Source organism: Mobula hypostoma, chromosome 9 (genome assembly GCF_963921235.1).
Source record: "Mobula hypostoma chromosome 9, sMobHyp1.1, whole genome shotgun sequence".
NCBI classification, from domain to species: domain Eukaryota; kingdom Metazoa; phylum Chordata; class Chondrichthyes; order Myliobatiformes; family Myliobatidae; genus Mobula; species Mobula hypostoma.
The window spans coordinates 132,201,854-132,228,505 of NC_086105.1; the positions used below are offsets into that span (position 1 = coordinate 132,201,854).

General features: G+C 41.0%; 1 protein-coding gene across 5 annotated transcripts in view; it reads right to left on the reverse strand.

Annotated features, from left to right (window-relative positions):
* The window catches only part of clec16a (C-type lectin domain containing 16A), a 243,201-nt gene that overhangs the window by 104,992 nt on the left and 111,557 nt on the right, over window positions 1-26,652 (reverse strand). For all 5 annotated transcript variants that reach the window (XM_063059198.1, XM_063059196.1, XM_063059194.1 and 2 more), the window contains 2 exons: window positions 24,061-24,183; window positions 20,314-20,423 (listed from right to left, as the gene is read on the reverse strand). In XM_063059198.1, coding sequence (XP_062915268.1) covers window positions 20,314-20,423; window positions 24,061-24,183 — 233 coding nt within the window. The remainder of the gene's footprint in view (window positions 1-20,313; window positions 20,424-24,060; window positions 24,184-26,652) is intronic.

The window sequence follows — 26,652 nt, forward strand, 5'->3', positions numbered from 1 at the left end:
ATATGTGTCATTCAGTTTCTTTCCATCTCCTATTAATACGCACTTCACACATTCCATTTATCTATTTCTCTGCTACTTTGAAACATTATTATTTTGTATCTTTGCCAAGTTGTGACAAGCTTTTTATAAAAAAATGATCCAAAATGTCAACTCCATTTCTTCTTAAACATGTTGAAACTCAATTCAGATGAATTAAGTTAACTTGTTTACAATTTTCTTAAAACTCCCACAATGTCACCATTGTTGAACTGACACCAGGTTACAAAAATATAAGTCTTCAAGTCTTCATTACCTTTCAAACATTCTCCCTCTCATGTTAGAGAATTAGTTTCTGTTCTTAGAGATCCTCATTGCAGTAAACACACCCCACTTATTATCTTATTTATATCATAATTTCAATTGTGTCATCATGAAAGAAACTGGAAGTCCAGGAGCCAGTCCTTATTAGGGGATTGGAGTTGGAGAGGGTGAGTAACTTTAAATTCCTTGGTGTTATGTCAGAGGATCCTTCCTGGGAGCAGCACGCAAGTGCCATACAAAGAAGGCATGACAGCTCCTCTACTTTCTTAGAAGTGTGCATAATTCAATGCATTATCTAAAACTTTGACAAGCTTCTATAGATAACACAATCAATTCATTACAACTTTGAGGAAATGCAAGGGAAAACAATAACAGAATATAAAGTGTTACAAATACAGAGGAAGTACAGTGCAGGGAGACAACAACTTCCTTCTCAGTTTTTTCTGCTTGAGAGAAAAACACACCCCATTTATCCAATCTCACTTCACAAATTAAATTTCTCAATCCAGGCAATACCCTTGTGAATATTTTTGCAGCAGTGTGTACCATCTACAAGATGCACTGCAACAACACACCAAAGTTCCTAAGGCAGCACCTTCCAGACCCACGTTCACTCACCATCCTGACTTGGAAACATATCGCCGTTCCTTCACTGTCGCTGGGTCAAGATCACGGAATTCTCTCTCTAACAGCACTGTGGGTGTACCTACCCCTCAGGGATTGCAGCAATTCAAGAAGCCAGCTCATCACCACCTTCTCAAGGGCAACTAGGGATGTGCAATAAATGCTGGCTTAGCTAGCGATGCTCACATCCTGTAAATGAATAAATTTTAAAAATTGTTTCTGTACCCTCTCTCGCTTAATTATATCCTTCATGTACTTTCGCAACCAAAACTGCACACAATATTCCAACATGGCCCAATCAATGTTTGGCAGACATGTTCAAAGTGAATTTATTATTGAAGTACGTACATGTCACCATATACAACCCTGAGATTTATTTTTTATGGGCGTACATAGTAAATCCAAGAAACACAATAGAATCAGTGAAAGGCCGTACCCAACAAGATAGACAACCAATGTGCAACATACAACAAACTGTACAAATAGAAGAGAAAAGCAATAATAATAATAATAATAATAAGGATTAAATATTGAGGAACATGAGATGAAAAGTAAGTCCATAGGTTGTGGGAACAGTTGGGTGATGGGACAACTGAAGCTGAGTGAAGTTTTCTGCTCTGGTTCAAGAGCCTGCTAATTGAAGAGTAATAACCGTTCCTGAACTTGGTGGTTTGGGTCCTGAGGCTCCTGTACCTTTTCCTGATAGCAGCAGCAAAAAGAGAACATGGACTGATAATTGATACTGCTTTCTTGCGACAGCGCTCCTTGTAGATGTACTCAATGATGGAGAAGTCTTTACACACGAAGGACCGAGCCATATTCACTACTTGTAGAATTTTCCATTCAAGGACATTAGTGTTTCCACACCAGGCTGTGATGCAGTCAGTCAATATACTCTCCACTACATATCACAGAAGTTCATTGAAGTTTTAGATGTCATGCTGAGTCTTCGCCAACTTCTAAGGAAGTTGAGGCGCTGCCATGCTCTCTTTGTAATTGCATTTACGTGCTAGGCCCAGGACAGATCCTCTAAAATGAGAGCACCAAGCAATTTAAAGTTGTTGATCCTCTGCACCTCTGATCTCCCGATAAGGACTGGCTCATGGACCTCTGGTTTCCTCCTCTTGAAGTCAATAAACAGCTCCTTGGTCTTGCTGACATTGAGCAAGAGGTTCTAGTTGTGGCATCACTCAGCCAAATTTTCAATGCCACTCCTATATGCTGATTCATCACCACCTTTGATAGGCCAATGACAGTGGTGTTATTAGCAAACTTAAATATGGCATTGGAGCTATGCTTAGCCTCAGTCATAAGTATAAAGCGAGTAGAGCAGGGGGCTAAGTGCACTGCCTTGTAGTGCACCAGTGCTGTGCACTGTGACATGTAAAAAGACATCCCGATGCTTTGGCCAATGAAGGCAAGCATCCCATAGGAGGTTTTCACTGTTTTCTGTATTGCTACTGTCAGCGAACTATGTATTTGTACCTCAAGGTCGTTCTGTTCAACAACAATCCTCAGGACCTCATCATTCACTATGGTTTAACATTCTTAAAGGCACCAGTTTTCTCTTACTTATATTCCAGTTAATAATTTGTGTTCATCATCAATATCCTATTGTAATCTTGGACAATTTTCATTGGTGTTCATCGCCAGCAAATACTCCTTATATTCTCATCCAAATCTTGAACATACGTGACAAATAGCATCAAACATTGCGGTACACCACAGGCCTCCAATCTGAAAAATAATTGTCCACTATGCTCTTGACTCCTACCACTAAGCTAATTTTATATTCAATTGGCCATCTCATGTGTTCCAGTTCTCAGACCAGCCTAGTATGTGGGGCTTGTCAATGACCTTGCTATGCAGACATTTACTGCTCTGTCTTCAATCAACCCCCTTGGTCAACTTTTCAAAACAACTCAAGCTCATAATAACACACACAAAATACTGGAGGAACTCAGCAGGCCAGGCAGTATCTATGGAAAAAAGCACAGTCGACATTTCCGGCCGAAACCCTTTGGCAGGTATAAGACTTGCCATGCACAAAGCCATGGTGACTTTCCCTGAGCAGTCTCTTGCTTTTCCAAATGGAAATAAATTCTGTCTCTCTGAATTCCTACCAATAATTTCCCCATCAGCATCTTAAGGCTCAGTAGCCTGTAGTTCCTTGGCTTGTTCCAAGTTGTCCTTCTGAAATTAAGGCACAATATTAGTCATCCTTCAGTCATGCAGTACTTCCCATGTAGCTAATGAAGTGACAAAAATCTCTGTAGGGCACCTTTGTTGCCCATAGCATACACAGAGAAGTGAGTGCAGTTACTATTACAAAGGAGGTGGTGCTCAAAAAGCTGAAAGACCCAAGGTCACTCGGAGCAGATGAATTGCACCCTAGGGTTCTGTAAAAGGTAGCAGTAGAGATTGTGGAGGCTTTAGTAATGATCTTTCAAAAAACAATGGACTGTGACATGGTGCCAGAGGACTGGAAAATGCCACTCTTCAAGAAAGGAGGAAGGCAGCAGAAAGGAAATTATAGACCAGTTAGCCTGACCTCAGTGGTTGTGAAAATGTTGGAGTCAATTGTTAAGGATGAGTTTATGGAATACTTGGTGACACAGGACAAATTAGGACAAAGTCAGCATAATTTCCTTAAGGGAAAATCCTGCCTGTCAAACCTGTTGGAATTCTTTGAGGAGATTACAAGTAGGATAGATAAAAGGGATGCAATGGATGTTGTATATTTGGAGTCTAAGGCCTTTGACAAGGAGCCACACATGAGGCTGCTTACCAAGTTAAGAGCCCATGGCATTACAGGAAAGTTACGGGCACGGTTAGATCATTGGCTGATTGGTAGGAGGCAGCAAGTGGGAATAAAAGGATTCTTTTCTGGTTGGCTGCCAGTGACTTGTGATGTTCCACAAGGGTTGGTGTTGGTACCGCTTCTTTTCATCCTCTGTATCAATGATTTAGATGATGAAATAGGTGGCTTTGTTGCCAAGCTTGCAGATGATATGAAGATTGGTAGAGGAGCAGGTAGTGCTGCGGAAACAGGAAGACTGCAGAAAGCCAGATTAGGAGAATGGGCAAGAAAGTGGCAAATCAAATAAAGTATTGGAAAATGCATGGTCATGCACTTTGGTAGAAGAAATAAATGTGCAGACTATTTTTTTTTAACGGGGAGAAAAATCCAAAAATCTGAGATGCAAAGTAGTCCTTGTGCAGGACACCCTGAAGGTTAACTTGCAGGTTGAGTTGGTGGTGAGGAAGCAAATGCAATGTTAGCATTCATTTCAAGAGGTCTAGAATACAGGAGCAGGATTGTGATGCTGAGACTTTATAAGGCACTGGCAAGACCCCACCTTGAGGACTGTGAACAGTTTTGGGCTCCTCTTCTAAGAAACGATGTGCTAGCTATTGGAGAGGCTTCAGAGGAGGTTCACAAGGATGATTCCAGGAATGAAAGGGTTATCATATGAGGAACGCTATATGGCTCTGGGTCTGTACTCGCTGGAATTTAGAAGGATGGGCAGGGGAAACTCACTGAAACCTTCCAAATGTTAAAAGGCCTAGACAGAGTAGATGTGGAAAGGATGTCTCCCATGGTGGGGGAGTCTAGGACGAGAGGACACGGACTCAGAATAGAAGGGCATCCATTTAAAAGAGAGATGCAGAGCAAATTCTTTAGCCAGAGAGTGGTGAATTTGTGGAATTTATTACTACAGGCACCTGTGGAGGCCAGGTCGCTGGGTGTATTTAAGGCAGAGGTTAAAAGGTTCTTGACTGGACACAGCATGAAATATTATGGGGAGAAGGCCGGGGAGTGGGGCTGAGGAGTGGAAAAAGAGATCAGTCATGATTGAATAGAGGAGCAGACTCGATGAGCCAAATGGCCTATTCTGCTCCTATGTCTTATGGTCTATGGTCTTATTATGGTCTAAAATACTACTTTGAATTTCCAGACTGAGAATGAATGACCAAGAAATGGTCATTTACTACAATTCAGAATTGTGGGGTGGGAGGGGGGAATTCAGGGGGAATACCAATTTGCAGTTAAATTGTGAATAATAAGTGCATGCAATGTTTAATTTCTAGGCAAACGTTAAGAACAGGGCATGGGGTTTTCAAACCATAAATAGTAAAAGGGAAAATCATAATAAACTATCATCACTAACTCTTGTGAATTATTTTCAATGAAAGACTGTTGAAAAATTGACTTCTCATTAAATGTTGACAAGATGACTTTGTCAAATTAATATATTTGCATTTTAACTGAAATTTCAATTTCCCCCTTCAAAGGAAAGCCGTGTCACATAGCAAACAAAAGAGTCAGAAATGCACATACACGTTTGTGTGCAAGCCAAACCATAGTCAACGTTAAATAAAATATTTCACAGTAATTCATATTTCATTTACTGACAGTACACCTGCTGGACAAAAAACAAAAGTAAAGGCTCACAGTGTGACTTGGTGTTCCACAGGATTTAGTACTCTTACTATTGTTCTATCAATACCCATGTAGATCATCAGGATTTGCAAACTGATGTGCAATGGCCTACCCACTCAGTGACTTGTTAAAAGGTCATTGCAGAGTGAAGCTGAGAAGAGACCAGAAGTCTTTAAAACCATGAGAGCTTGACTGTGTTGAGGACCTTTCTTTGGACCTGTGACTCAAGCTTTCCATTTTGGTCAGTTTTGATCTTCTACTGGGACAAAATCTTCAGCTGCATACTTCTTCCTTTGGCCCTCTCCTGTTCTGCCTCAAGTTTTACACCTTCAAAAAAGTTGTCAAAAACTGTATTTCTGACAAACCTTAATTATATTACATTTCATTTCTTCACAAAGTAATTGTTAAATGTTCAAAATTTTATTTGAACGTAGAATTCAAAAATAATGCAAACCTTGCAATGTATTTTAATTCAGGATATGTCACTGCAAAATAAAACAAAATACACCTAGATAAGCAATCTATGAATTAATTGCTGTCTCTCAGTTTTCATACAGGCAACTCGCACTTTATGGCAGTTCAGGTTACAGAACTTTGCCTGAAAGAACGCCATAAAAACATCAGGGATACTGAAAAATTCACTCTTGCAAAATTTATGTGAAAAAGAAAATAAAAAAAAACAAAAAACAAACTTCTTTTAGCACTCATTTCTTGTAGGACTTCATAGTATGGACAAAATTGTAATAAGGGCCGTTTTCTAGGAACCTAACCCCTCCCCCATCACGACTTTACAAAGGAAAAGCTTTATGCATTACATTAAGTATGAAAAGCCATCCACAATGGGCGTGGATCTCACTGGCCCAGACTATCTTGCATCATTTGAAAGATATTTTCCCTCATCTTTCAGGGTGAACAGTTCTGCATGAATAATCATCACATCTTTATCAAGTTGGTATTTTGCAAATTTTTAGTTCTAACTTCCTGCGACAAGTTCACAGATAATAGACGTTAAAATGCTGTATGATATATTAAGCAAATGGCGGAGTGGAACAAAATGACCAGCAAATTCTTGAGATTGTCCACTCAAGTCTTTTTTTGTAAAATAGACTGAACTTAACTGGCTTATTTGCATATTATTAAACAGTGAATGCAGTTAATATGCTACTATTTCCCAGCATAATTTATCCACTGGAATGAGCAATTGTACAAATGTAAAAAAAACTGAAGCATATCAATACAGAATATTGAATTTGAAATTCAATTGTTCGTGGCATACAAATTTCACTGCATTGATGTCACAGTGCGGCTTTTCCAAATAAACCTACAGATTTAACTGGGTTTTATTGTCAAGGACAACAGGATGTAATGATATTCAGTGTTCATATAAAGCCTGCAGAATAAATAGTACCCATGGCAACAAAATATACAGCAATGAGCGCAGAACAACAGAATGGTGCCAAGTATAGTAATGCAAACTGAAGCCCTGGCTGCTGTGCTCCGTGCCCACTATTATGATGAACTGATATGTGAGGCTTTGGGCCTACTCCAGGCTGCTCCAGGGTTCGGATCTGAGGACTCAATCTTGGTTTGAAATGTTTTTGTTCACTTCAATTGCTTGCATGATTTGTATTTTTTTTTCCTTTCTCTTGCGCATCAAGTATTGGTCTTATTTTTTTTTCTTTAAATGGGGTTCTTTCATGTTTCTTGCTTTGTGGCTACCTATGAGCAAGCAAATCGCAAGGTTATATAATTTATATATTCTTTGGTAATATATGTACTTGAATCTTGAAATGAAATTTAAGAAGTGACAGTAGCAGAAGAGGTAGAATTCAGAGATCAAGAATGTGGAAGCACCATCAGAAAGGGGATGTTAAAGATGTGATCGGTTCAGCGATCTCACAGCAGTAGGGAAGAGGCCATTTGTGAGTTAGTTTGGACTTCAAAGCTCACATATCTTTTCCTGGAAGACAGATGAGTTTAATTTGAATTCTTGATAAAAAGAAAAATAATTTTAGTCTTTACTTTTATTAGTTTAAGTCTGGAAGTAATTGGATGACACTTTTTAATTATTCCCAAAACACAGTGGAACTTAGATGTTCTAAAAAGATTGACTCACAGCCAAAACTAAAGTGGCTGCAATACGATTTAGAATGGAAATGTTCCAATTAAAGTTCAAAATTCAATGTAAAATACAACCCTGAGATCCATTTTCTTATAGGCATTCATAGTAAATACATGTAACACTATAGAATCAACAAAAGACTGTATCCAACAGGATGGACAAACAACCAATGGGCAAAAAGACAACATACTGTGCAAACACAAAAAGAAATTTTAAAAAAGAAATAATAATAAATAAATAAGCAATAAATTTCGAGAACATCAGGTGCGGTTGTCAGAGGCCTCCGCTATCTCTTGTCTATCTCTCTCTCTCCCCTTTGGGGGTGGGGGAGAAGCGACTGCTGGTTCTCGAGTCAGGTGAGCTTGAATAAGTGTTGCTTCAGGTTGTAACATCGAAACAGCGATCTGTTGGTCTCACTCACACTGTGGAAAGGGTGACACCCCTGCCCCTTATTAGTGAGAGAGAGACAGAGTGTGCCTGTGGGATGTCAATGTGCTGGGTTATCGACTAGTATCTTGTTGAGCTGCAGACCACGGTCTCTTTGGAGGTTTTGCTATTTCTTGCTTGGTGGGTGGTGGGTGGTGGGCACTGATACTTCCTGCTGGAATAAGTGGGGGTGGGGTTGATGCTTTGCTACTGCTTGTGCATGGGAGGGGGTGGGGGAGCTTTGGGATTCTAAAATGTTCGTCATTCATTCTTTGGGGTTTTCTTCTGTTTCATGGATGTCTGCAAAGAGCAAAAATTTCATGCTTTATACCTGTATACATCCTCTGATATTAGATGGAACCATTGAGATGAAGAGTCCTTGAAAGTAAGTCCATAGATTATGGGAACAGTTCAGTGATGGGGTGAGAGAAGCTATTCCTCCTGGTTCAAGATCCTGATGGTTGAGGGATAATAACTGTTCCTGAACTTGGTGGTAATGGCATTTACATGCTGGACCCAGAACAAATCCTCTGAAATGATAATATCAGTTGCTGACCCTCTCCTCCTCTCATCCCCGATGAGGATTCGCTCATGGACTTCCGGTTTCCTCCTCCTGAAGTTAATAATCAGCTGCTCGGTCTGGCTGACATTGAGTGAGAGATTATTATTGTGGCACCACTCTGCCAGATTTTCAATCCTATACGCCGATTCGTCACCACTTTTGGTTCGGCCAACTTCAGTGGTGTTGTAAGCAGTTAAGCAGGGTTTGAGCACAGGTGCTGCGTCTGTGCTGAAGGAGACTGTGGAGGATCGACTTGCATACCCTTTCATATAGATCAATTCAATACATAGCACATTGAGGTAGTACAAAGTAAAACAATAAAGGACTCTAGAATAAAGCGTTAAAATTATACTACTACTACAACAACAAAAACATCGACTCAGGCCTAGGGGACCGGCGTTGGGCACGATGACAGACTCTCCACTTCTCCCTCATCAGTGTGTTCAGTTCATCTACATCAGCCGCGCCACTGTCTTCTAGGAGCGTGTTGACCATAGTCTTGGGAGGGCGCCCAGGGTTCATCCTCCCGTGCTTGGGCTCCCATATGATGACTAGGCTGGCAGGTAGCTTGGGGTGGCGTAGACAGTGCCCCACTAGTTGCAGTCTTCTCATCTCGATTTTAGTGGTGAGCATCGGCAGGTCGCCATAGAGCTCGACATTCGTCATGTGTTGTTGCCAACTCACGTCAGGAGCATGGCAACCATCTGGAGACTTTCGCATCGTCTTGGTGAGTGTCCACATCTCACATCCGTACGCAAGAATGGGCTCTATGACCGCTATGAAGATCCTCTTTTTAAGCTCTCTGGTCAGGTTCGACCTCCAGATTTCCTTCATGTCGTTCATAGCCCCCCATGCCAGCACCTTCCATATCTTTATGTCCTTCTCCGAACTCATCATTCTTGACCCGAGGTACTTGTAGTCAAAGACATTCTTAATGGTATCATTCTCTACAGTCTTGAGAGTACTTTCATCGCAGTTAAACGCCATGTATTGTCTTTTTAGCGTTTAGGTGAAGTCCAACTTTATTGCACACAATTTCCACTTCTGTAATTTGTTAAAATTACAGAGGAATTGCAATACAGGTGGATGATAAGGGGCAACGCCATACTGAAGTTTTAACAATAATAATCCAATATTAAGGATCTCAATTCCGCTGGAAGAATGTCTGGATACCCATTTGGAAGTATCATTGTGCAGTGCCTTTACCCAAGGAGGAGTTAGTGGGCAGGCTCAAATTTTTGGGCATTTATATGGTGTTATGACTGATTTATAATCTCGCAAATGTACTGTTTATATTAAATTTACACTATCTCATGATTCTTCAACAATTATGAACAGTATTAAATACAAATATTTGGACAAGTAATCCATTACAAAAACTTTCAAGTTAAAACAACAGGAGATAAAATGACAATAAGAACTGTGCCAAAATCCAAGCTATTCATGAAGGAAACGTGTCCTTCATGTCTAAGACTGACATTTTAATCCAACCTCTCGCAACGTGATTGACACCAATAAACCCTAAGGCGGTCTGGCAAGTTTTTTCAATATGTTGCACCTCAACGGTTTCAGTAAAGTTCAAAGTAAATTTATTATCGAAGTACATATATACATATCACCATACGCTACCTGGAGATATATTTTCTCTTGGGCATTCACAGTAAATACAAAGAAACACAATAGAATCAAAGAAAAACTGTTCACAATAAAGATAGGCAAACAACCAATGTGCAATAGACAACGAATTGTACAAACACAAAAAAGAAAAAAGTAATAATAATAAATACATACATAAGGGCTATGTTTATTTTCCATGGGCAACAAATCGCAATCTTGCCCAATCTTAGAAGTCTTTTGGCACCAAAGCCTTAATTCCAAATTAAAAGATTACTCTAACTCAGGGGTTCCCAACCTTTTTTATGCCATTAACCCCTACCATTAACTTGAGGGGTCCATTGACCCCTGGTTGGGAACACCTGCTCTAAATTCTAAAAATTAATTAGTCTGTAATATTCAAATACAAAGGATCCATTGTGTCTTAGACAAAATGCAAACTAATTTCAAAGAAAGAGCAAAAACAACAGCTGCCCATACAAGTTAAACAACCAGGGAGTTCATTGGAAAAGGATGCAAGTCAGCTATAACTACAACAACCTACAGGCTGTTCCACTGCTTGGCCAAAATATAAATTAGAAACGCTGCAGCTGCCTGAAACTATAAAGGATCCACATACTTTTGGTCAGAAATCTTAGTCAAGTTATATCTTGTTCAAGGAAGGAATGGACAGGCTGGGTTAGGTTAGGTTTGTTTTTGCTAAGTACAAAAACCTGAGGGGTGACCTGATTTTGATACAAAATTTTCACACGTTGATAGGGTACTTAGTAAGCAAGCTTTCCGCAGGGCAGAGCTGCCTACGACTAGAGGGCACAGATTCAAAGTGAAGAGCAAGAAGTTTAGAGGCGACCTGAGGAAACTTTTTTTTCATTCGATGGGTGGTTGCAGTCTAATTCTTACCTACATTCATAATATATATTTTTTATATTTATATATATATATAAAAATATATATAAAAAAAATAAGATTTACTTCTTCAAAATCACAATTGAGTTAGTCAGGCTAGATCTCCCCCAACAAATATCTGTTGATAATCTCCAATTACGCCATGCCTTTCAATGTATAGATCAAATCTTCGCCTCAGAGATGCTTTTCCCTCACCACTGGTTTTGAACTAATGCATCTATAATAACCTACAACAAACACCAATGGTCTTGAATGGAAATTACTGCAAAAAGTAGCAGATATGGCCCAGTCTATCATGGGTAAAGCCCTTCCCACCATTGAGCACATCTACACAGAGCGCGCTAAACTGAAAGCAGTATCCATCATCAGGGACGCTCACCACCAGGTCCAGGAACAGTCACTACCCCTCAACCATAAGCTCTTGAACTAGTGGGAACAACTTCATTCAGCTTTACTTGCCCTATCACTGAACTGTTCTTACAACCTTTGGACTCATTTTCAAAGACTCTTCATCTCATGTTCTCATTATTCATTGCTTATTTATTGTTGTTATTTTTGTTCTCTTTTGCACACTGGTTGTCTGCCCTGTTGCTGTAGTCTTTCATTGATTCTATTATGGTTATTAGGTTTATTGAGTAGGCTCGCAAGAAAATGAATCTACCTCTGATAAAATATTTTAAGTTCAATATACATTTTTTTTATCAAAGTAAGTTATACCACCTTGATTCATCTTCTTACATGTGGCCACAAAACATGACACCCAAAAGAACCCTATTTAAAAAAAGAGGAACATCCAATGCGCAGAGAGAGAAAGAACAAACTTTGCAAACAATAAAGCAAGCATCAGCATTCAGAACAAAATTGAGTCCATTAACCTGAAACCTGGAGCAGCCGGAGTAGGCCAATAGCTTCAGTCTCAGTTCACCAAACAGGGCAAATCACCGCGAAGCTGGCAGACACTAAGCCCAGAGCAGCCACAGCTGTTTCATAGCCTCAGCTCCGGCGCCGAGGAGAGCAAAGTAAAACGTCTCAGAACAGAACCAGCCCTGACCCTGGCCTCCAGTCCCAACGGCCAGCCTTTTCAGACCATCTGGCCCGGTGTTTAAATTTACTTTGAACTTTATCCTTCTTTCTCTTCTTGAATAAAAGGTAGCATCATTCACCATCTTTCAGCCACCAAGCACTTCAACTATGGCCAGGTAAGATTTAAGTACAGTGGATTCCGGTTCATTGGGCCATCGGTTGATTGGTGCAGCCAGTTATTTGGGATAACTCTTAAAGAACAAAAACTAATCAAGAAAACAGCAGGGATTCCCTTAATTTACTTGGGACACTATATCACTTAATTTGGACAGGAGACTGCTGCTGAACAGTTTCTAACTAGCATCAGTGGCATGCACTTGTGCGGTCATTTGGACACTACACAATGCTTAGATGGAATAGTTTTTAAATAATGTCATGTGTTTGTGTTCAAAAGCAATGATTTCTGTCACTGACAGTTGATGAGAAATAAGCAGTACGACAATTCAGAATTGTTTTGCTCACTGCAATTTCAAGCATTCAGGCTTGGAGATGCCAGAAATGGCTGGGAGTGAAAATGAAATGACCTCATTACTTCAACAATTTAGGAACTACGAAGACTTTGAAGGCATCGGCAATCATCTTGAATGTTTCAAAGAAAATGCAGATCTGGAGGATGCAATTGTCGAAAGCAATGTAATAAGGCAGTCCATTATCTCCACTAGGTCTCTGCACTGATTTTGTTCTTTTATAGTCAATCAAAAGAACACGGCAGCATACACTGGATGAGTTCCTCTGTTGATAAACATTTGGAACTAATTCACAATTTTATAGCACTCTAGTAGCATTAGTAATGTTCCAATTTGTCCCGTTTTTCATTTAAATACATAATTTGTAACTCAGTTAAACAGTCATTTTTTTATACGTTTTTAACTATTTCCATGAAACTTGGGCTTATTGAGGTAGTGCTTAATTGAGCCAATATGTACTGGTCCCGACGTGTCCCAACTAACCAGAATCCACTATATCTGCATGTGGCCCACAGCTGTCTCCTCGTGTCTTGTAGAACAGTGGTCCCCAACCTCCGGGCCGCGGACTGATACCGGGCCACGAAGCATGCAGGGGTGCAGCGGTAGCTGGAGCGCACCCAGCACATCTTTAAGAAAAAAGCCAAAAGGAACAAGCTAATTAATTAGGTGCCGCCCAGAAGCCAGTCTTCATTAAAGGAATTGAGGTGGAAAGGGTCAAAAACTTTAAATTCTTTGACATTAAGGATCGACGTTTCTCTCTTTGAAAAGTGTCACAGGATCTGTCCTGGGACCAACACGTAACTGTCATTACAAAGAAAGCATGGCAGCGCCTATACTTTATTAGCAGTTTGTGTAGATTCAACATGTCACGTCGATCCTTACAGCCCTGTCTTTTCAGCCTGTCTGGGCTGGCGTTTAAATTGACCAAACAATGGAACAGCTAATGGCTCCAGCGCCCTGGAAAGAGGAGTGAACATCACGTAGAGCAAGTGAAATTGGCAATCGTCTCTGATCTGGGCCGACATTTACGTGCCGGGCGGCACCTAATTAATTAGCTTGTTTATTGCGGCTTTTTTCTTAAAAATGTGCTGGATGCACTCCGGCTACCGCTGCATCCCTGCATGCTTCACGGCCCGGAGGTTGGGGACCATTGTTGTAGAAGCATGGGACACATTTCAACAGGCTCTCAGGATTTATCCATCTTAGTGCTTGATCAAACATCTAATGCCTAATTTTTGAGCTTAATATGCTTTAGAAAGTCACTGTCCCAACTAAAATTACCAAATGCAATGTCTTTCTCCTTAGCTGTAAATAACTGTGGATAAGTATTGCATAAACTGCTATTTGCCAGATTTTTTGCTCAGCACCTACCCGCTTTGTAGAGCCTGGATATGAAATGTAAAGCTGCAAAAATCAGAGTTTAAAGTCATAGAAAAGTACAGCACAGAAACAAGCACTTCGGACCATGTGGGCCATGCCGAGCCATTTAAACTGCCTAGTCCCATTGACCTGCACCCAGATCATAGCTATCCACATCACTACTATTCATGTACCTATCCAAACTTCTCTTAAACATTGATATCAAGCTCATATGCACCACCTGCATTGGCAACTCGGTCCACTCTCGTGACCTGATGAGTGAAGCAGTTTTCCCTCATGTTCCCCTTAAATATTTCACCTTTCATCTTTAAGTCATGACCTCCAGTTGTAGTCCCACCCAACCTCAATGGGAATACCTACTTGCATTTACCTTATCTGTACCCCTCATAATTTTGAACACCTCTATCAAATCTCTCCTCAATCTGCTATGTTCCAAGGAATAAAGTCCTAACCTATTCAATCTTTCCTTACAACTCAGGTCCTGCAGTCCCGACAGCATACTTGTAAATTTTCTCTGTACTCTTTCAACCTTAGTTACATCTTCCCTGTAACCAAAACTGCACACAATACTCCAAATCAGGCCTCACCAACATCTTATACAACTTCAAGATAACATCTCCTGTACTCAGTACTTTGATTTATGAAGGTCAATGTGCCAAAAGTTTTCTTTACGACCCTATCTACCTGTGCCGCTACTTCCAATAAATTATGAATGATTTTTCCAGATCCCTTTGTTCTGCCACACTCCTCAGTGCTTTAGGTATGGCTTGATAAGCTTGTAGCATGATCTGGGAAAAAAAGGACTGAAAAAGTTGGCTGATGGAATTTAGTGCAGATGAGTGTGAGGTATTGCACTTTGGCAGGACAAACTAGCATAAGAGTTAAACAGTGAATGGTAGAGCATAGAGGTGTGTGGTGGAGCAGAGGGATCTGAGAATACAGATCCAAACTTCCTCGAAAGTGGTGTCACAGACAGATAATGTCGTAAAGAAAGCTTTAAGCACATTTCCCTTCATAAATCAGAACACTGGAGTACAGGAGTTAGGACTTTATGTTGAAGTTGTATAAGATGTTGCTGAGGCCTCATATGGAGTATTGCGTGCAGTTCTGGTTGCCTACCTACAGAAAAGATATAAATAAGTTTGAAAGACAGAAGTTACAAGGACATTGCTGACACTTCAAACCTGAGTTAGAGGGAAAGGTTGAATAGGTTAGGACTTTATTCTCTGGAGTGTAAGAGAATAATGGGAGATCTTATAGAGGCATACAAAATTATGACAGATACAGACTTTTCCCACTGAAGCTGTGTGAGACTGGAACTAGAGGCCATAGGCTTAGGGTGAACGGTGAAATACTTAAAAGGGAAACTGAAGGGGAAACCTTTTCACTCAGAGCATGGTGCGAGTGTGGAATGAGCTGCCTGTGAAAGTGGTCAATTAAACTCTAACATTTAAGGAAGGTTTGGAGAGGTACACAGATGAGCAGGATATGGAGGGCTACAGTCCGGATGGATGCAGGTAGATGGGACTAGGCAGGAAAACAGATCGGCATGAACTGGATGGACTGATCAGCCTGTTTTCCTGCTGCACTGCTCCATGACTCCATATCTAGACAACCCCAATAGGCGGACCGTGAGAACCATGTCTGGACCGCGCCAACCCATTGGCACTTACGTGAACGCACCTGTCATAACATGTAAATAAAGCGCGCGCTTCTGTAATTTATTTTAACCCCATCCCACACCATACGCTTGACCTACACTCCCGTAGAGCGCGCGACCAGCTGCGCACTCTCTACGGTCCTTGACTAGACAGCGGCACTTGTAGGACTCTATGTCAGGACTCTTGTAGCTCAGGAGTTGTTACTAGAAAAGTTCAAATAAATGCAATAACATGCAAAAATCTAATTTTTCAGATTCTACAACAAAGATAAACTGAATAACAATGACTCACTATGTACTTTAGCCCATGAATTTACAGTTAAGGAATTAAATCATTGTTTTCACATAAACCAAGATTATATTAAGTAGTAAAGTTTCAATATATCAATTTATTGACTAGTCAAAGCTTTCTGGTGGTTGAAAACCTCTTCAGTTTTGCAAAATTAGCAGAAATGCCTTAATTTCAAAACTGTTCCACAAGCCGCAGAAAAATGAAGAAATTCAAACAACATGGGGCCTTTCTCAATCTTGGAATGTCCCAAAGCAACTTGCAAGAATAAAACACTTTTGAAGAGTGGCTAACATTTAAAATTTAGGAAATTTCACAAGTACACAGATGTATTTGAAAGGATAAATAGTCCATGGAAACTGCTGCTGAGCATCTTTAAACAGTAATGAAATATATGATGTTAATATTTATTTATTTTGAGATACAGCGCAGAACTGGCCCTTCCAGCCCAACGAGCCACATCACCAGCAACCCAACTATTTAACCCTAGTCTAACCACAGGACAATTTACAATAACCAATTAAACTACTTACTGGTACACCTTTCGACAATGGGAGGAAACCCACGTGCTCACGGGAAGGACGTACAAACTTCTTACAGACGGCGTTGGAATTAAACTGAGCTGTAATAATGTTGTGCTAACCACTATGCTACTATGGTGCCCCAATTAAAATAGTAGATAGGGTCTTAATCTGGGACTTGACCCAAAAGATAAAACTGACTGACCATAACTACCACAAGACATCGGAGCAGAATTTGGCAATTCGGCCAATTGAGTCTGCTCCACCATTCAATCAGGGCTGATTTACCAACCCTCTCAACCCCATTTTCCTGCCTTCTCTTCGTAACCTTTGACGTCATTACTAATCAAGAACTTATCAACCTCCACTTTAAATATATTCAATGATTTGGCCTCCACAATTACTGGGTTGCACAGCAACACAGTCAGTAGTGCAGACATCTCACAGCTTCAGCAACCAAGGCTCAATCTGTACCACTGGTGTGGTTTGTGTGGAGTTCTCCTTTAACTGCATGGGTTTCCTTCAGGTACTCCAATTTCCTCAACACATTCAAAGACATCCAGTTGGTAGGTCTTTGGTTCCCACTGTAAATGACCCCTAATGTAAGGAGATGTTAGGAGAACTCAGGTGGAGAGCAAGAACATGGAAGAGAGTAAGACCACAAGATCATAAGATATAGGAGCAGAATTAGGAGGCCAGTTATTCCATTGAGCCTACTCCACTATTTCATCATGGCTGATCCAATGGTCCTCTCAGCACCAATCTCCTGCCTTCTCCGCATGTCCCTTCATACCCTGACCAATCAAGAATCTATCAACCCCTGCCTTAAATATACATAACGATGGCCTCAACAAAGAATTCCACAGATTCACTACTCTCTGGCTTAAGAAACTCCTGTTCATCTCTGCTCTAAAAGACGCTTTTCTCTATTCTAAGGCTGTGTCCTCTGGTTTTAGACTCTCCCACCATAGGAAACATCCTCTCCACATCCATTCTATCAAGGGCTTTCACCAACTGATGGGTTTCAATGAAGTCACCCTTAATTCTTATGAATTCTAGTGAATATAAGCCTAGAACCATCAGAAGCTCTTCATATGAGAAGCCATTCAATCCAGGAATCATTTCTGTGACCCTTCCTTTGAACTCTCTCTAGTTTCAGCACATCCTTCCTACGATAAGAGGCCCAAACCTGCTCACAATACTCCATGTCAGATCTCACCAGTGCTTTATAAAGTTTCAATATTACATCCTTGTTTTTGTATACTATTTCTCTTGAAAGGAATACTAACACTGTATTTGCCTTCCTCACCACAGACATCCTGCAAATTAACCTTTAGGGAACCCTGCAAGGGGACTCCCAATTTCCTTTGCTCCTCAGTTTTCTGTACTTTTGCTCCATTTAGAAAATAGTCAACCCTTTCATTTCTTTTACCAAAGTACACGACCAAAGTCTTCCCGACCCTGTATTCCATCTGCCAATGGGTTACAGGAAAATAAATGGGGGAGTGGAGTTGCTCCAAGTGTTGGTATAGACTAATGAGCAGAATGGCTGTCCATGTTTAAACAAGTATGAGAAACAATATGAGTGACAATCTATATTACACTGAAGTATCAGCATAAATTAATTCTTTAAGTCTCTGGAAGACTCCTGAACATACAACATGATTGAAAGTAAAGCAGCTCACATTATATTAAATCTGCCTCCTTAATTTCTTTCTGCATATACAAACTTTTGGCAGCATAAACAAAATTCATTCAAGGCAATTTGACACGAAGCTGGGCGGCAGTGTTAGCTGTGAGGAGGATGCTAAGAGGAGGCAGGGTGACTTGGATAGGTTAGGTGAGTGGGCAAATTCATGGCAGATGCAATTTAATGTGGATAAATGTGAAGTTATCCACTTTGTTGGCAAAAGCAGGAAAACAGATTATTATCTGAATGGTGGCCAATTAGGAAAAGGGGAGGTGCAACGAGACCTGGGTGTCATTATACACCAGTCATTGGAAGTGGGCATGCAGGTACAGCAGGTGGTGAAAAAGGCAAATGGTATGCTGGCATTTATAGCAAGAGGATTCGAGTACAGGAGCAGGGAGGTACTACTGCAGTTGTACAAGGCCTTGGTGAGACCACACCTGGAGTATTGTGTGCAGTTTTGGTCCCCTAATCTGAGGAAAGACATCCTTGCCATAAAGGGAGTACAAAGAAGGTTCACCAGATTGATTCCTGGGATGGCAGGACTTTCATATGATGAAAGACTGAATGAACTAGGCTTATACTCGTTGGAATTTAGAAGATTGAGGGGGGGATCTGATTGAAACGTATAAAATCCTAAAAGGATTGTACAGGCTAGATGCAGGAAGATTGTTCCCAATGTTGGGGAAGTCCAGAACGAGGGGTCACAGTCTGAGGATAAAGGGGAAGCCTTTTAGGACCGAGATTAGGAAAAACTTCTCCACACAGAGAGTGGTGAATCTGTGGAATTCTCTGCCACAGGAAACAGTTGAGGCCAGTTCATTAGCTATATTTAAGAGGGAGTTAGATATGGCCCTTGTGGCTAAAGGGATCAGGGGGTATGGAGGGAAGGCTGGTACAGGGTTCTGAGTTGGATGATCGGCCATGATCATACTGAATGGCGGTGCAGGCTCGAAGGGCCGAATGGCCTACTCCTGCACCTATTTTCTATGTTTCTATGTTAAAAGGCAATCTTTACACGTTCTGCTGAACACTGAGATGACAAAGTCAGTAAGAAGAATACCAAAAAGCCAAAGAATTGTTAGGATTTTATTCTTTTAAGGTGAGTAGGGTTTTATTTGAAAGAAGCATAACCAGTATTCTGGAAGACAGATGTAGTTTCTATCCACAGCTGCCTAGACAGCTAGATAATTGGCAATTGCCAATCGCCTCTGATCTGGGCCGACATTTACATGCTGGGCGGCACCTAATTAATTAGCTTGTTTATTCCGGCTTTTTTTCTTAAAGATGTGCTGGGTGCGTCCCGGCTCCCGCTGTAATCTTTGTGGATCGGTATCTGTCCACGGCCCGGGGGTTGGGGTGGTGCGACACTGGGATGTCATCTCATCGTCTGTTTCCATCGGGGCAAGCACGCCATCTTCTCCTATGTCTGCCTGCCTTGATGTCAAAGCTTGAGGTTCGTCGCCCGCTGAGGCTGATGTGAAAGGCTTGCTTGACTGCTTAGCCTCACACATTTTTAGATCACATAGTTCTTTGTAAGCTCTCAAACTATCCTGCAAATATGCCCTAAACTGACGTACCCTTTCAAAATTAAAGTTGTACTTTATCATTGCAGTGAAAATCTCACGCAGTTGCTTCACGGTCAGTTCCTAGAAGACTTCACTTTTGGTCCATTCGCTACTGCATTCAGTTTTGATTGTTATCCTTTCCTTTTCCAGTTGCATCAGCTCTTCACCTATCAGTTCTTGGTCATGAGATGCCAAAACCTCTTCAACATCATCTTCGTCAACTTCCACAAGCCAAACTCACTTTGTCCTTACTTCGTTCACCATGATCGAAATGTTTAATTATGTCTAGTTTTACACTAAGTGTAACACCCTTACAAGCTTTTTCAGGCTTTTCCGATACCTTAGAACTCATCTTGCTAACGGCTGTTCACAGGCATGTGTTTAAGCAATGCTGGCGAGAATGCAGTTCTGAATCCAGGGGAGAGTGGCTGCGCGGGGCACCCGCTGTTTTTTTTATCACGCGCTGCCTTTTTTCATAACAGTGAAAACACCTTCTGTTAGTGAAAACAGGGAACTAATGTAGGTCTTCCGTAACAGTGAGGTTTCGTAAGACGAACGTTCAAAAAGCGGGGGACACCTGTACCAGACTTGGATACCATAACATGTATCCTTTTACACACGCCATAAAAACTTTTTTTAAAAAATTCAGTATTTTACCTCATGACAGGCAAGATGCACATCTTTAATAATACAGGTGCCATCTGATAACACAAGTTGTTTCAGTAAGAGGCAAGCAAGCTCCAATGTAGCCAGGCGGATTTTGGCATCTATGAAAAAGAATAATATTTACGGTATTAGCAACATATATTCAAGCAACAATAAACTTTCTATATGCAAATAAGATGTCAAACAAGTTTAATGCAACTTATTCTTTTTCAGCAAATGTTCAACCTTCAATTCAATGTCAGCACTCATATTTTGGGACCAGGTTCAACTCTAAGTCAGAATAATCCTGGTACAAATTAATCCAAGACACAAAAGCCTAGGTTGACCCTCTACTGCAGCAGGAAAGGACTTTAGAGGAGGCATCTTTCAATTAGAAATTTAAATTAAGGCTGGATCTACTACTACAGCTGAACACAAATGCTCAGAAAATCTTTAGCAATATACTTCAAGCAACAATTCTAGAACTAACAATCTCACATTGCTCTTAATGTGTGAAAACTGGCAGCTTCATTTTCTATGTTATAAAAGTACTACAGTTCAAAATATAATTAACTGGAAGTACTCTGCAAAATGTGTGAAAGGTGATGTAGAAATATAGGTCTCTTAGGCTGCATGGGTATTTTTTCAAGCATTTATTTCAACGATAGCTCAAAAGGTTTGTTATTAAGGCTGATTTAGGTAGATATCATGAAAACTGTCTTCATCAAAATAAACTGCTACCAACATATGCATTACAAAGTAAACACACAAAAATTGTTAGAGGAACTCAGCAGTCAGGCAGGATCTATGGAGAGGAATAAAAAAAAATGACATTTCAGGTCAAGATTTTTCATCAAAGCAGAATTGGTTCCTTAAAATTTAAGTGCTTTTATGCAAACTTTTGTGGATTTGTTCATAACTAACCAGGAACACTTGTACGTGAAAACAGAGATTTACAAGTTCTCCTCAGGGTAGGAAATAAGGAACCTGGCAGCAAAACCACAGAGTAAAGGATCAGCAATTTGCACTGAGTTAAGGTGAATAACTGCATTCACTATTTATTAAAGATGGAGGGATTAAATGTATTGAGTGGTCCATCAAATGAGCTGCTTTTGCTGAATGGTGCATAGTTTCCTAGGATCTTGCTACTGCATTCCTCCAGAAAAGTGAAAAGTACTCCATGCATTCTGGGGTAGAGCTACAAATGCACTTAACAGCAACTACAAGCTTATCTACAGAAACAGCTTAATTTCTACTTCAGATGTCTCTCTTTTCCCTTTTCAGAATGGATGGGGTTCTGGTGGAGACCCTAACCTGTAGTTACACTCTTTGCGGTGGTGGGACTTGCTCCCAAGGGCCCATGACCAACCACTTCTCGAAATTCCAAGGATGCGCCCTAGAAGACGTATGTGCCTCCGGGGTTCTGAGGCTTTGCGGACCTGTGGATGAGCTGGTTCTATGCTGGTGCCGCCGACTGAAGTGTCACAGGAAAAAACGGAACATCGGGGAAAAGCAGATCAGCTATCGGACGCTCTGTACTCGGCAAATCACGTTCTCTCTTATTGCTGGGGAGAGTTTGTTACCAACTCTAGACTCCGAGAACTCAGAAAAAAGTAATGCGACAGACTTTCATTGCAAATGAGCAAGTTGCTTTGTCACATCTCCCCTCTCACTGTGAAAGGGAGACGCCTCTCTTTTCCTTTATTGGGGGAGAGAGAGAGCCAGCAGTATGTTGAATTGTCCGGTGAGCGATTAGTTTCTGTTATACTGCAGACCATGGTCCTTCTTGGGGGCTTTGCTATTGCTTGCTTGGTGGGTGGAGGGTGCTGATGCTTTTCATGCAGAAGTGTGGGAATATGAGGGTCGCTGTTCTGCTTGTGCATGGGAGGGGGAGCAGGGGCCTTTGGGGTTCTAAAGTTTTTACTGTCACTCATTCAATGGGGCACACTTCTGTTTTCATGGATGTCTGCAAAGAACAAGAATTTCAGGATGTATATTGCATATATTTCTCCGATATTAAATGGAACTATTAAAACTACTGCAAGGTAGATAAAATGGAAAGTGATGTTCCAAAATAAAAATCTCTGCATTATTTGGTAGGCAATTGTATATTAAATTAATGGAATGCATCAAGACAGAACAGATGCAACATCATGGAAAGAATTCAAATGAAGAAAATGATGACAAGTTTTGCTCTTGTTACCGCATTGATAAGAATATCAGAACATTTGCATAGACGTAGGAGGCTGCATTTGACCCACTGTAACCGTGCCAGTTAAAAGAGCTACCAACTTACTTTTCCTCGTTTTTTTTGTTCATCTGCCTCCATTCATCATCCACCTGCTCAGTTTCCCAACTCCTCTCTCCTCTTTTCGATTTGCCCATCATCCAACTCCACCCAATCCTTCCTCACGCTACAAAACAACTGTATAATCGGTTCACCTCTGCAGGTAATACTGGCTATTAGTCCTGATGCAGGGTCTTAACCACGAATATTGACAATTCCACCTATCACTCCATAGACGCAACACAAAATGCTGAGTTCCTCCAGCAGATTGTTTGCTGTTTCAAAAACCAAGTTCACTCTCTTTGGCAATAAATTGCAAACCACATTCAGAATAACAAGAAAGGAAACAAGAGTGCTTGTCTAAGATTGCAGATGAAGCAAAATAGAAACTTTGCATTCACTCTTTAATTGCTTTACTCCTAACCCAGAATTCTTGATGTTGAAATTGTGAAATGGAGAATTACTTTCTTTCCCAGCATTAACGCTTTTTATGCGGCTGGGCACAAAATCCAGATTAAACAAAATAATGTGCAATGGAAAAATATAGTACACCAATGCTGTTCCAAATCAACTTCACAAAACATAGGATAGTGGCAGGCCTATGCTTGCCTGGTTGATTCCAACATGATAAGCATTTATTCTTAAAAGGCATAAACTTTGCTCCATTAGGTTCCAAGCCAGAAAAAACCTTCCTAGAAATTATTTGCAGCTTAATACATTTTGAGTTGTTTGCGTAATCAAAGCATCCTTAAATCAAACATTGCTTTAGTTATGCTTCCAAAAGCTCAACTCATTTATATATTTCAGTTTTTATTACAGTATACTAATGCAAAAGCGTGTTTTTCCTATTTTAAACAGAGACTGGCACTTTTATTTATGACCTAATGTGCTTTACAGCCAGGAAAAACATTCTTTGACATATAATTACCACCTTATTTAAGAAACACAGACCTTTAATTTTCACATTGCTTGCTCCTACAACATCAATGACCAGACAAGCTCATTTTTAGTGATGCTGATTGCAGAGAGCTTCCAGAACTGATCACGTCTCGGGTTTATATTTCATCTACAACATGGCAACCCCAAGACTGTGGCACCTGCTCAGTACATCACTCATTGTCAACCTAGAATTTCGTGCTCAAAGCTGTGGAGAGAGGCATGACCTCCGAAAAGAGAGGGAACATTAGTACAGGCGAGTCATGACTAACTCTACTGAAAACGAAATAGATGTGAACGTAACTATTATAATCACACATTCATTACCAACATTCTTGATACTAACAGTCTGGAATTTTCTTTAAGCACGATGCTAAGATTCCCGCAAGCTCAATAAGTTTTCTTTAAGGCGTGTTGATTGCATTTCAGTTTTCTCCAAATTGCTGAGGATTGAACCACTAAGGCAACAATAAGTTACTCCATTTTTTTTAGAAGTAGAAATCTGAATACCAAATTACATGAGGAAATGTACTCACCAGAACGTGTTGCTTGGTTCATTATCTTAATGAGTCTTTCTGCTAGTATATGGCTATACGAGCTCTTCTCCTTAGCATCCTCTGGAGGAATTTGGATCTTTTCCAGCAGGTCTGGGTCAATACCTAAATGATACTAAATTACTAAATGCTTTGAATCATCACACAACTTGTTTACCTTCAATCATATGGTCAGTATCAATTTTTGATTGGAAGTTTCATGCAAAACTTCCAAAGAAGTCACTCCTATAAAATGAACATGAAATTTAACTCCATGCATGAATAATGATAACTGTCTAGCTACAGATCCCTATGTACAAAACTATAATCAGTTTTGAAATGCAGAAACACATACATGCCTGTAGTGAAGAAGTTCCCCCTCATGTTCCCCTTAACATTTCACCTCCAACCCTTAATTCATGACCTTTCGTTGTAGTCTCACCCAACCTCAGTGGAAAAAGCCTGCTTGCATTTATCCCATCTATACTCAATTTTGTAAACATACATCAAATGTCCCCTGAATCTTCTATGTTCTAGGGTATAAAGTTCTAACCTATTAAATCTTCCCTTATCTCTGGTCCTCAAGACCCGCCAACATCCTTGTAAATTTTCTCTGCACTCTTTCCATTTATAACATTCCTATAGATAGATGACCAAAACTGGACACAATACTCCAAATTAGGCCTCAATAATGTCTGCTACAATTCAAGTCATTTTTAATTGTCATTTCAACCATAACTGCTGGTACAGTACACAGTAAAAACAATGTTTTTCGGGACCATGGTGCTACATGAACAATACAAAAACTACACTGAACTACGTAAAAAAACACAAAACTACAGTAGACTACAGACCTACCCAGGACTGCATAAAGTGCACGAAACAGTGCAGGCATTACAATAAACAATAAACAAGACAATAGGCACAGTAGAGGGCAGTAGGTTGGTGTCAGTCCAGGCTCTGGGTATTGAGGAGTCTGATGGCTTGTGGGAAGAGACTGTTACATAGTCTGGTCGCGAAAGCCCGAATACTTCGGTGTCTTTTGCCAGAAGGCAGGAGGGAGAAGAGTTTGTATGAGGGGTGCGTGGGGTCCTTCATAATGCTGTTTGCTTTGCGGATGCAGCATGTGGTGTAAATGTCTGTAATGGCGGGAAGAGAGACTCCAATGATCTTCTCAGCTGACCTCACTATCCGCTGCAGGATCTTGCGATCAGAGATGGTGCAATTTCTGAACCAGGCAGTGATGCAGCTGCTCAGGATGCTCTCAATACAACCTCTGTAAAATGTGGAGAGGATGGGGGTTGGGAGATGGACTTTTCTCAGCCTTCGCAGAAAGTAGAGACGCTGCTGGGCTTTCTTTGCTATGGAGCTGGTGTTGAGGGACCAGGCGAGATTCTCCGCCAGATGAACATCAAGAAATTTGGTGCTCTTAACGATCTCTACGGAGGAGTCGTCGATGTTCAGCGGAGAGTGGTCGTTCCGTGCCCTCCTGAAGTCAACAACCATCTCTTTTGTTTTGTTCACATTCAGAGACAGGTTGTTGGCTCTGCACCAGTCTGTTAGCCGCTGCACCTCCTCTCTGTATGCTGACTCATCGTTCCTGCTGATGAGACCCACCACGGTTGTGTCATCGGCAAACTTGATGATGTGGTTCGAATTGTGTGTTGCAGCACAGTCGTGGGTCAGCAGAGTGAACAGCAGTGGACTGAGCACACAGCCCTGGGGGAGCCCCATGCTCAGTGTGATGGTGTTGGAGATGCTGCTTCCAATCCGGACTGACTGAGTTCTCCCAGTCAGGAAGTCTAGGTTCCAGTTGCAGAGGGAGGTGTTCAGGCCCAGTGGGCTCAGCTTTCCAATCAGTTTCTGAGGAATGATTGTGTTGAATGCTGAACTGAAGTCTATGAACAGCATTCAAACGTACGTGTCTTTTTTGTCCAGGGCCAGGTGGAGGGTGATGGCAATGGCGTCGATCGTTGAAGGTTGGGACGGTACGCGAACTGCAGGGGTTCCAGCGAGGGGGGCAGCAGGGTCTTGATGTGCCTCATGACGAGCCTCTCGAAACACTTCATGATGATGGATGTGAGTGCCACGGGACGGTAGTCATTGAGGCAGGGCACTGAAGACTTCTTTGGCACAGGGACATAACATACCAATACATGTACTCAATACTTTGATTTATAAAGCCAATGTGCCAAAAGCTTTTTTTTATGACTCTATCTACATGATGCCACTTTCAAGGAATTATTAATCTGTATTCCCAGATCCCTCTGTTCTACTACACACCTTTGTGCCCTACTGCTCACCATGCAAGGTCTAAACGGGCTAGTCCTCCCAAAATTACAATACCTTACGCTTGTCTGCATTAAATTCCATCTGCCATTTTTCAGCCTATTTTTCTAACTAGTCCAGTTCCCACTGCAAGCACTGACAGTCTTCCTTGCTGTCCACTACATTCCCATTCTTGGTGTCACCCACAAATTTCCTAATCCAGTTTACCACATTATCATCCAAAACCATTGATATGGATGACAAACAACAACAGACCCAATACCAGTCACTGCGGCACACCACTAGACACAGGCTTCCAGTCGAAGA